This window comes from Alligator sinensis, unplaced genomic scaffold (assembly GCF_000455745.1).
Source record: "Alligator sinensis unplaced genomic scaffold, ASM45574v1 scaffold615_1, whole genome shotgun sequence".
Taxonomy (NCBI): Eukaryota; Metazoa; Chordata; order Crocodylia; family Alligatoridae; genus Alligator; species Alligator sinensis.
The window spans coordinates 683,634-695,210 of NW_005841982.1; the positions used below are offsets into that span (position 1 = coordinate 683,634).

The 11,577-nt window shown below is 47.3% G+C and overlaps 1 protein-coding gene across 8 annotated transcripts in view; it reads left to right on the forward strand.

The window, feature by feature from the left end:
• The first annotated feature begins 6,331 nt into the window (after nt 1-6,331).
• The window catches only part of SPIDR (scaffold protein involved in DNA repair), a 357,525-nt gene continuing 352,279 nt past the window's right edge, over nt 6,332-11,577 (forward strand). For all 8 annotated transcript variants that reach the window (XR_003093435.1, XR_003093436.1, XR_003093437.1 and 5 more), the window contains exon 1: nt 6,332-6,492. Coding sequence is in view for 1 of the 8 variants with exons in the window: in XM_014518777.2 (XP_014374263.1) it covers nt 6,478-6,492 (15 nt within the window). In the remaining 7 variants the exon portion in view is untranslated. The remainder of the gene's footprint in view (nt 6,493-11,577) is intronic.

Here is an 11,577-nt window from a genome sequence, read left to right on the forward strand (position 1 = left end):
TGGCTTGGCAGGGTTCAAGATGATACGCACTGGTTCAGCACTCAGCATGTGCCCCACTTCATTTGCATGGGTGGACCACAGCTGTGGAGGTACTCGTGCCAACAGTTCCTCTTGCAAGTAGGAAGTGTCAGGTTCAGAGTACTCCTGGGTTAGCAAAGCCACAAGCTCAGTTTCCCTATGTTCTGGTACCTCAAGGTAAACACCATCTGGGCTACAATAAATCACGCATCCCAGTTTACACAACAAATCCTTACCAAGAAGGTTGACAGGTGCACAGGGGCTAAGAAGAAAGGCATGATTTTCAGACAAAGGGCCAATAGAGATGGAGACAGGTTCAGAGACGGGATGTGGGATAGGTTGTCCGCCTATACCGACAGCATTTATAGTTTCAGGAGAATAAGGTAGAAAAGGAAACTCAGCAGCCTTTAGCGTGGAGCGGGATGCTCCGGTGTCGACAAGACAGGAGACAGGTTTACCAGAAATAAGGCATTCAACAAACGGACCAGATTGGTCAGTAGCAAGCAAAGGAGCGATGATGTCACTGTCCCTCAGGCTGTCCTATTCAACACTGGGAAAATTGACAGGAAGTGGAGGTGGGGGCAGGGACTGGGGTCTGGGTCCTTGGCCGGGGCGCTTGGGGCATTCTGATTTCCAATGTCCTTCTTGCTTGCAATAATGACATTGGTTCCCATAGCCTGGGTTTTGTGGGCTCAAGGATCTATCTCTTCCCCTGAATCTACCCGGGCCTCCCCTTCCCCGTCCTCGTCCCCTTCCTCTACCTGGACCCTGCAACTGAGAAATCTGTAAGGCCATTAACTTAAACTCGGCATTGTCTTTAGACCGTTCCAATTTGTTATGAAAATGGTTAGCCGCAGCAAGGACTTCAGTCAAATCTTTAGTTTCCCAGCCAATAATTACTGTTTGAATTTTCTCAGCAATTTTAGGGTTAAGTCCCTGGATGAATGCTGCCACTATTGCTTGTTTAGCATTTCCGACTGGGTTATCCATTCCTGAGTATCGTTCAAATGCCTGTTTGAGGCGTTCCAAATAGTCACTGGGGTGTTCATTTTTGTTTTGTTTACAGGTATTTATTTTGGTCCAGTCTGCCTTTTTTGGGCAAATTGTGAGAACTGCCTGAACCAAAGCATTTCTCTTGTCAATAAAGTCTTGGCCAATCCCTGGGTTTTGATCTGGCCAAGTACAGGCAGCATACAGACGTAGCATAGTTTCCTTGGGCAAAATCGATCGCATGAGCTGATTAATGTCAGCCCATGTTGGATTATAACAATTTATAACAGTCTGCAATTCTTCCTGAAATTTTTCTGGGTCTTCCCTGATTTTGGGGAATTTTTGAGTTAAATTGTAGAGATCACCTGGAGTCCAGGGTGCATGCACGGTTACTATATTTTGTCCATCGGTGCCAATGCCTGGCATTTGTCTTAGGGGGTAAACTTGTGCAGCTCGGGATCTAAGATTGATGGGAGATCTTTCCATGCCTATTCCCATTCTTCTAAATACACCTGTGGTGGGTTGTGACCCAGGAGTAAATTGCCACACTGGTGATGATTGAGTGGCAGATATGGTGGATGAGTCCAGACTATTAAGCTCCGTGGATGGATTTACTGAAGGAGCTTCAGCTAATGAGTTACTAGCCTGGGCTGCAGCCTGATGTTGAACCGGTTGTTGCTGATGTGGGAGTCCCAGGAGAGCAGGGTTCGAACAAAGGTCAAGGATATCCTCTGCTGGCTCCGGTGGTGGGGGCGCCCCGGGCAATGCTGGATACATCGGAGCGGTGGCCGGCGTGTAATTTGGGGGAGCAGCCAATTTCTCCCGAACAGCTTGTAACTGCTGTTTTAATTTTTCTTGAGAGTCTTTTAGGCTCCTAGTTTGAGATTCTGTCCGCCTTTTGGACATTTCATCATACCAATAAAAGAACGCGTCCCACTGGTTTTGTGGTGTTTTGGATCCACGGGACTCTAAAGCCCCTCTTAAGTGCACTATTTTATCCTGATCAAATGTTCCTTCTTGTGGAAAATGCTTCACAGGATCATCCCTAGTATACCAGTTCCACTTATCCAGGTACTTGCAAGCCTCGGGAGAATAGTGTGTGTACATAAAGTACGCCGGAGTCCCCTTAGGGGGGACGGGAACTTGTTTAGACTGACTCGTTCCCATTTTCAGTCACACAGGGAGACGTAGGAGAGGCTTATTTAGGATGTCCGGGCCGCTCAGTGCCTTGCCCCGCAGTTTTTCACTGCCCAGACAAAAGGCTTCTGACCCGACACCGGCTCATAAAATGGAAATGGGAATGGGAAACACAAGAGGAATCCTTTCACTCCTGCTCTCGGCAGAAGCTACTGGGACAAGGGGTTTGGAAAAGACAAAATCACTCAGACGCCCTGTCCACTGGGTCACGAGGTTTCAGCTGGGCCCCCTTGCTTTCGACGCTACCTTTTTTAGGCAGAATCGGGGCGGCTAGACCCAGCCTTAGTCCCAGACCTGGTCAGTGGCTCATTTTTCTAAATGCACACACACACATTTATTCAATCACTGGGAAGCCCTGTCCACTGGGTCACGAGGTTCCAGTTGGGCCCCCTTGCTTTCAAAACTGCCCTGTCAGGCAGAATTGGGGCGGCTGAACCCAACCGTAGTCTCAGACCTGGTCAGTGGCTCATATTTCTAAATACACACACATGCACATTCATTCAGTCAGCCAGACCTCCTCCCCCACACCGCCTTAGTTAATTAACGACAAGCCCGATGTGCTGTAGGATGAAGGTGCTTCATACAGTTTCTCCCTAAATAAAACGTACGTTACCAGACACAAAATGGGATCCTTTACCAGACAGAAAATTTTAGCCGGCAGTAAGGTTCAGACTGACCTGTTTTAACAAGGTTCAGATCCAGTTACCACGGCCAAGTTGGGAGCCTACAGGCAGTCCTCCTCCGAAACCCCAATAGAGATTTTGAATTAGGTCTCTTACCTCTCAAGTTTGGCACCTCGGGGTTCAGTGGGGGGCAGTCTGCGGTCCTCCTTTCTCAGCCTGTGTTCTGGATCTGAGTCACGGCACCAGGAATTGTCGTGGAAACACACGCAGCATACTTTTGGGTCAGGTCAGCAGAAGCTTTTATTCAAAAGAAACTACAGCTGTAGGGGGGACTCCAAAGTGACATGGATTTCGCAAGCACTTGGAAGGGGTCCCCCCCAAGAGCAAAATCAGGAGGCTTATATACTTTTTAACAGTTGCTTACAACTCACGTGATCATATAGTGAAATTAGCATGAAAAGCGGCTATAATATTACTTCATTATTTCTTTGCTGTAATCAGGATGGGAACTAATGGGGGAGGCGAGGTTAGTTCACAAACCTCCTTCTTGCACCTGGAAATCAGATTTGTACATACTTTTTTGCTATCTTCAAGGCCGCGGTGAGCGAAGCAGTTGCAGAGGAGTTACAAAGAACAAACACTTTCTCTTATCTGTTCTACTATACAGAGCCAGCAATTCTCCACAAAGCGGTTATGTCATCTTAGAACTAAAATAATCAAAGTTTAAGGCATATATTTTTTCTGATTCCACAAAAGGTAGTATTTTGTTTCTTTTTAGCGCCGATAGAAAGAAAAAAGAAATTATATGAAAGTGTCAGCCTCCACAAAATAGTGTATAGAGAAATTGTAGTGATTTTTAGATTATGCTAGGGCAGTAGCATTGAAAAGTGCTCTATTTTGTACAAAACTCCCCTCTGCTGGCCAAACACAGAGCAGTACTTACATTAACGGTTGCACTATGACTTTACTAGGGCAAAATGAATATATGAAGACATGCAATTGCCCTGTAGCCATTTTCAAATACTACTTATGATTTAAACACAAGCAGAAGATAAACAGTATTAAAATAATACCTTTCAGCACATATATAAAGATTAGTACATTTTGCCTTCCTAAAACCTGACACACTTCTTGTTATACCTGCCATCTCCATAACCCAGGAGTGGGCAAAATGCAGCCCAGGGGCTGGATGTTGCCTGCCAGGTCATTCTATCCGGCCCACAGGGCCCCTAAAAAAATTAGAAAATTAATATTAATCTGCCCTGGGCTGCCTGTCATTTGGCCCTCGATGGCTTGCTGAAACTCAGTAAGTGGCCCTCTACCCAAAATAATTGCCCACCCCTGCCATAACCTGTCCCATTTCTGCAGAGCCAACTAACATAAGTTCAAGCAGTTCTCTTTAATGTATTGTGGGGCTGGCATGACACGTGTATTAATCTGTCTTAATTTTCAACATTTTAAAATCTAACCTTCCATGTTGCTCACTCAGAAACCTCAAAAAGTTGATAATCTCTAGAATGTCACGAAGACTGCAGAATTGAATGTTTGTGTGCATCTAGACTGAGTGAATTAGCTGCCTCAGCATCATCTGCAGTATGAAATATGCCTAAACATCAAAATGTCAGTGAAGGACAAATTCTGAATATTCTTCCATTGAAGTTGGTGGGAGGTTGGCAATTCACCCTCTCCCCAAAAAATCTGTTTCCAAAGGACTTGAAATATTTTATGGTACTTTATATGAAAGATATACTATTAAATAATTTTGTGTTGTAAAATCACCCACAGTTACCAACTTAAATGTAAATTATTTATATTTAACTAATTTAGGAAAGGTTTAGGAAGTGCCAATAGCTAATTCTTATATCTTGGAAACATTTAGGAGCTGTGTTGAAAAAAATTATGCGTAATACCTAAAAATTAATGCCTAAATAAACAAATCTTTTCAGATTTCATAAATTCACAGATTTGAAAACTTAAACTTCCTTATCTTTTAATTAACTTGTATCAAAATGGGAACCTTTCCATTTACAGATTGCAAAGCATTGTTATTTTAGGGGTATCATAGAAAATTAAATGCAATGTTCTTTAAATGTCCCTAAGGTTTTTTTTTAATAATAGGAGTTAAAATATTTTGTTTCTCTTCTAAGGATAACACAGTTGAAATATAAAGATTAAATATATTTATAATATTCACTATGCAGTTTTATTTTTTCTATTTTGTCTAATAGTCTACTGCAACGTTTCTCAACCTGTGGGTCATGACTCATGACCCAAAAGTGGGTTGCAAGAATATATGAAAGGGTTGCAAACAAACTTTAAAAATAGATTCTCCTTTAAAGGATAAAAATGTGGGAAACTATGGCTTTTCCATTGCAGGCTGGTAAAATGAGGGGCACTGGGTCAGGGTTGGCCATCAATGTTTACAAACATTGGGTTGGGTTCCTGGTACAAAAAAGGTTGAGAACCACTGATTTAGTGTATTCTGCCCTGTGTGGATCAGTTGGTTACTTATTTATTTTTTAGAAACAATTTAATAAGTAAAACCAAGAAAAGTTATTGGCTCGTGTCATCTCTTCTCACAGGAATACTCAAAGGATTCTAGGGGAAGATGTTGCTCCCCTGAGACCTTTGGGAGGAGATGATTTGTAGAAAGGCAATCCAGACTCAGCTACTTTCGGGGCATCTCTACAAAGATAGAGAGAGAGAGACTGTGCTCTATCACTCAGGTTCATTCTTGGCCCTGCTTTCTTCCTCTAGCCAGCATGGCTTCCAGTTCCACACTGGACGTCTTTGCCACTTGGAAGTCTTCTTACAGAAGGATGGCCTTGGCTGTGATTTGAAACAGAAACATTTTTTCTCTGCTGGAGTTCTGGCTGCTGTAGGGTACAGCTTCAAATACTGTGTTTTGTCATGTATCAAAGTGGCTCAGTGCAATGATAGGCAAAGAAGCATTTTTCCTTCCAACTGTTTTAGTTGGTCGAACAAAAGACATTGGATTGACAAGAACCTTGCCTGCTTCTGATGGCAGGCAATCAGGACTCATGGTAGAGATGATCTCTTTTATTAAACCAACCAGATTTTTGCAAAACCTGGATGTGATGATAGGACACTCTTATTGATTTAAAATCAGAAAGGCCAGTGACTGCACAACCATGAAAGCACACTTTGGGACAAGTCAGCAAGAGGCAAAACGTACTTTGCAGGACCATTGACCTTGCCTTCCTGCCTGCTATCGCTACAGCATCTATTTGCACTAGCACTAGTGCCGGAGTGATGAATCACTGAAGACGCCGCCCATCGCTCCCCCCCTAAGACTAGACTGGGGCAGCCTCTGGCGCATGCGCACAAGCTGGTAGGGAAGCACAGCTCGTTCTTCCTCCGCCCCCGCCACGGGGCAAGAAGCTGGGAAGGGGAACGCCTCCTCTCTGTGACGTCACGCCCGTTCCGGCTCGCCTGCCCAATCAGCAGCCGAGCTTGCCGCAGCGCCAAGCTGGAATGGAGTGGGCGTGGCGAGGCGCGCGGGGAAGGGAGCGGGCCCCGCCTCCGGCCGAGGAGTGAGAACGGGTTGATTGGGAGCTCCGCGCCCCCACCCCTCCCCCCGGACTCTCGTGCCACGTGATGTGGCTAACGGGTGCCTTCGGAGGGGGAGATGCCCCTCAGGAAGGTACCACTGCGCGCGGGGCAGGGGGGGAGCCCCGGGGGCGCATGTGCGTTGGCTGGGGCGTCTCTTGAGCTCTGCAGCTAGAGCCGAGCGGGCTGCTGACGTGGGAGACCCTCCGTGACGCCACTCGGGAGAGCCCACCTCGCCCGGCCCCGCCCCCTCTTCGCCTCAGCCCCATGGGGGCCTGTCTAGAGTTGTGCCTCCCTCCCTCCTCTGTCCAGTCGAGCCCCGATGATGTAATAATGAGCCCAGTGACGCAAGCAACCGGTTGTCGGGCTCTGGTTCCTTTTTTTAGAGGAGGCGGGGTCCAGCCCTCGGGCCTTGGCTAGAAAGCAGAGTTTGGTGGATGGCGGTGGTGCGGGTGCTCACACTTAGGCCCGGCTACATGTTACATAGATCGCGCTATCGACTGTGATTCAGTGCGCAATATGTGGAGACCATCCCCTGGTGTGAAGTCATCCTCGCGCTGTAAAAATAGACCCTGGCTGTAAAAAGGTCCGACATTGCTGTTGCAAGATGTGTGACTGCTCTGGAGCTGGTTTCAATCCCGCATTTGTTGAATGCGAGGCAGGGCCCTGGTGGGGGGGAGTTTTGTCCTTGAAGGGTCATGCTTCCTCCACCTCCTTTGGGGACCTGTCGAGCTTCTAGGGGTAGGCCCGGGTCTGTCCAAATGTATAGTGGCTGTGTCTGTATTAAGGACCAGATATTATTTTGTTTGCCCTAATCCAAGGTAATTTTGCATGCAAGGCAGCCTGCCACCAATAACTGGATTCTATACGTGGAAATTTATAAATGTGTTTTAATTTTCCATATACAGAATCTAGTTGTTGGAGGGTTGTTTCAAATTGAATGATCATGACTTCCCCCCTTACCCCACTCATGTGGGGAAAGCAGTAGTGAGGGGTGAAGGGCCAGACCAATGCTTCTTACCCCCTGCCCTTGTCCTTCCATGCCTGTGCCTGACCCTCTGCCCCCCTTGTGTCTGACTCCTTGCTGCCTGATGTCTTCCAACATGTCCCCTCCTTGCCCCACCCCCATCACCCCTTGCCTGCCTGTGCCTCCCCTGCCCAGTGCCTGGTCCTTCATCCCACCCCACTGCACACCCCATTCCCCCCTGCTGCTTACCTTCCACAGCGGTACCCACTCTGGCTCTGGCGCAGTCAGCAGTGGTAGCCCTGGTCCTAGCCCAGCCTAGCCAGGCAGTGGCAGCTCCAGGCCTGACTGGGTCAGGGTTGCAGCTGGAGCTGAGGGAGGGTGTAGGGGAACAGGCTGCCATCTCCCCTGTGCTCCCCGCAAGCTGCACACCACAGATCTCCCATTCACTCACTGCACAGTCTCCTCTGTTTGCCCCCCACCATGCAATCTCCCTTGTGCTCCCCCACAGTGATCTTCCCCACTGCAAGCCCTCTCCCCCACCATATGAGATGCCCTGCCTGCTGCAGGCAGTGGCTCAGCTCTAGCTTCAGCTCTGTGCCAAAGTCAGAGCTCCAGGCTGGTACTCAGGTCTCAAGTGAGTATGTTCATTTGGGGGGGAGGGAATATTGTCTTGGATGTGAGTAATTGTGGTATTTTGTAAGTGTTCTGCAAAGATTATTTAATCCTTGTAGCCTTTTTTTATTCTTTTCCATCATGTCTTTAAAAGACTGCATTGTCAGCTAAAATCCTGATGCTTAAATAACACTAAAGATCTGTTTTTCTTGTCTATGATAACTAGGCATAGTTCTGTACAGATTTAACCCGAGTCTCACTGACTTAAGTGAAGCTCCTCAGACAATTAAATCAAGCACGTGCGTAACTTTTTACAGCATCCAAGGCATCTTATCTTAGGAGAAATTGTTTTTCAACTCCATTTAGTTTAGAAGCAAGAGGGGCTAGCATTTGGCTGTATTTCAGAAGAATGGCACCTGGAGCTTACTTCAGTAAGGAAAACTGAAGCAGTAAAGACACTGGGGGATCTCAGAGGTGAATGAGAAAATTATGAGTTTACCAAACTTCTGATAATTCTAACTGTGCTGTGCCTGTGGGTAGTAACCCGTGTGTAAAAGGTGGTGAAGATATTTAGGGCTGTGCGAAGCTTCGGTCTCTGATTCGATTGGGCAGATATTCGGCCTGATTTGGTGACTGAATCTACAAATCCGAATTGAATCAAGAGACCCTTTAATCTCTCCAAATCGAATCGGAACCCTCCGAATTGATTCGGAAAGATTCGATGATTCAGACAGACACAGCTTTAAATGTTTTTTCTGCATACCTCATGGTACCAGAGCTGTATTTTTACAGCTCGTGAATACTAAGATGGTGGGGCAGATGGAGCGTCCCATAGGTGCGTGGGAGGGTCCCCAGCACATTCAGCAGCAGACCCAGAAGTGGACCGGAAGAACTTCCGGGTCCGCTGAGGGGCTCCCCCACACCCCCTGACTCGGTGACTGGTGCCTCCTGGGTCTGGGAGCATGGGCTCCCAGTGCGCTCAGCAGCAGACCCGGTACTGGACCGGAAGAACTTCCAGTCCACTTCCAGGTTCACTACCAAGCACGTGGGGCCCCCCTCTGCACTTCTGCCCCACCATTGCAGCATTCACGAGTCATGCCTGGTACCTCAAGGTATGTAGAAAAAACATTTAAAGCTGTGTCTGTGGCCGAATCGCTGATTCTTCTAATCAGCATCGAATCTTCGGATTCGGCTGAATTGAATCGGGACAGTGATCTGAATCAATTAATTGAATCACTGTCCCTGATTAGCACCAAATCTGAATCCGAATTGAATATGGCCCATTTTGCATATCCCTAGAAGATATTGCCTCAAAAGCAGGAATTAAAATTATTCAGTTCTGTCTGCTTTGGCCAAGGAATGCATGGAAAACTAAGAAGGATTTTGTCAGAACTGAGTTATTGTAAGGCTAAATTATTCCTGTTCTACTTTTCTCTTCGAGTGATACGGTTTATGGTTCATCAGGTGTGAAGGGACACAACAATTGGAGTTGAGGAAATGTGAGTGCAGAAATTGTAAGGAAAATATTGGTAAGATGAATTTAACTGCAAAGGTGAAAGCTATTCTTTAAAACACTTGCAAGTATAGCATGTGATGGAAGGACTCGGTATGATAATACTGGTGCTTACTGATGATTCTGAGTTGATGGGGAAATTATATGGAAAACTAAGCAAAAGGAAGAGGATTCTTGACTAAAGATAAATTATAAGGTGGTTGGCACGTAAGAGGAGGGAAGCTGCTTTCAGGGGCGCAGACAGAAATTTACGTTTGTTGCATGATCGGCCCCCTGAAAGCACTTACAGCTGTGCCATGACACACATCCATGGCAGCAGAGTACTTTTAAAGCGGCCGATCACATGACAAATTAACCTTTGTCAAATGAGGGGTCAGATGAAAGAACTCCACTTTGCAGAGTCTTAGGGAACTTGTGTTCCCTAGGATTAATTTGTGGTGCGATTGGGGCTATCTGCAGTAAGGACAGGTGAAGGTTTGCCGCTTGAGCTCCTGAGGTTAGCCTCCTGAGTTGGTAGGGGGTGGGTAGATTGGAGGCCCCTGTCTTGTGGGCCACTCTCTCAGCCCTGGCCTCTCCAGCTCAGGCTGGGCAAACCCCAGCTGGCAGCTCGCTTCCACTCCCCTCCACTCCATCTTCCTAGAGACGGCCCCGGACAGACAGCCCCAAAGCACTGAGGAGGAGGGAGTTGGCGGAGCTGGGGGAGAGATGGCTCTTCAGTTGCAGGCAGGCTCAATTTCTCCCCCCTGCTATCCCGCCAACCCAATAGGTTGGGTTAGGGGTGCTCTCACTCATGGCGCCTTGTCAGTGCCCTAGGATTAGGGAAGCAGCTGCATTAATTTTGAATGTAGCTGTAGACTATATTTAGAATATACTAGAAAAAGAACATATCATAAGCATTTAAGATGAAACCCGTGGTCAAATTTGAAGAAAGAGTTGATCCTTTATTAATAGTTGATGAGTTTCTGAAAAGGACGTATTTTTTTATCTTTACGTGATTGTGCTTGTTATGTGAACAAGGGAAAATAGTAATGGACGCATTATGGCTTCTATACAAGGGTTGTTTTTTTTCCCTCTCCCTCTCTCATGTTAGGGATCTCATCTAGTTCTGGGTATTTCAGATTGGTTAAGGTGGCTGTAAGTAGCAGTGGACTACGTCTAGTTTTTATGAAATACTAGCCAATTGCCCGTCAAGAATGATGGCGAACACATGAGTTTGCACATGGTGGCCACCACCTCCACCCAGTGTCCTGCACTGCTTCACATCTGGCCCCATGCCAACTCCACACCCAGAGGTGAATTTAATGTGTACTGGGGCCCTGGGCAAACACAAAATTGGAGCCCTCCTTCTCCCACAGGAGCTGGGCTGTTGGGTGGGGCACAGGGCCCCTTCCCCTCCTGATGCTGGCGGGGGGGGGTTGAGGCTTGGGGGACCCTGCCTCCCACTTCTCCCTGCTCCCCCTGTCCCGCTATGGCCAAACATACACACACACAGAGGCACACACACGCAGATGGGTGCACAGTACTCACTTACTCCCTGCACATGGACACACAGATACAGACATACTCTCCCTGCCAGCAACACAGATACATGCACCCACACACAGGCACGCATGCAGACGAGTGCACACTCTACTCACTCTCTGCACATGGAGGCAAACACATTCCCTCCTGCCATGAACACGCATGCATGGATGCTCGCACACACAGATACATGCACACACGCAGATGGGCACGCACTCTACGCGCTCACTGTCTGCATGTGGACACAGATGCAAACACATTCTCCCTGTCATGAACACAGACATATACATGCACACTCACGCACACACAGATGGGTGTGCACACTATTCACTCACTCGGCACATGAACACAGGCACAAACACACTCTCCCTCCTGCACGCACACACACAGACGGGTGCTTGCTCTCACTTACTCTGCACATAGACACACAGACATAAACACACTTACCCTACCATGAACACAGACATATGCACGCACACTCTCACACACGCATACACAGACACACACATTCAGACGGGCGTGCACACTATTCACTCTGCAAATGGACAGACACAAACACGCTCTTC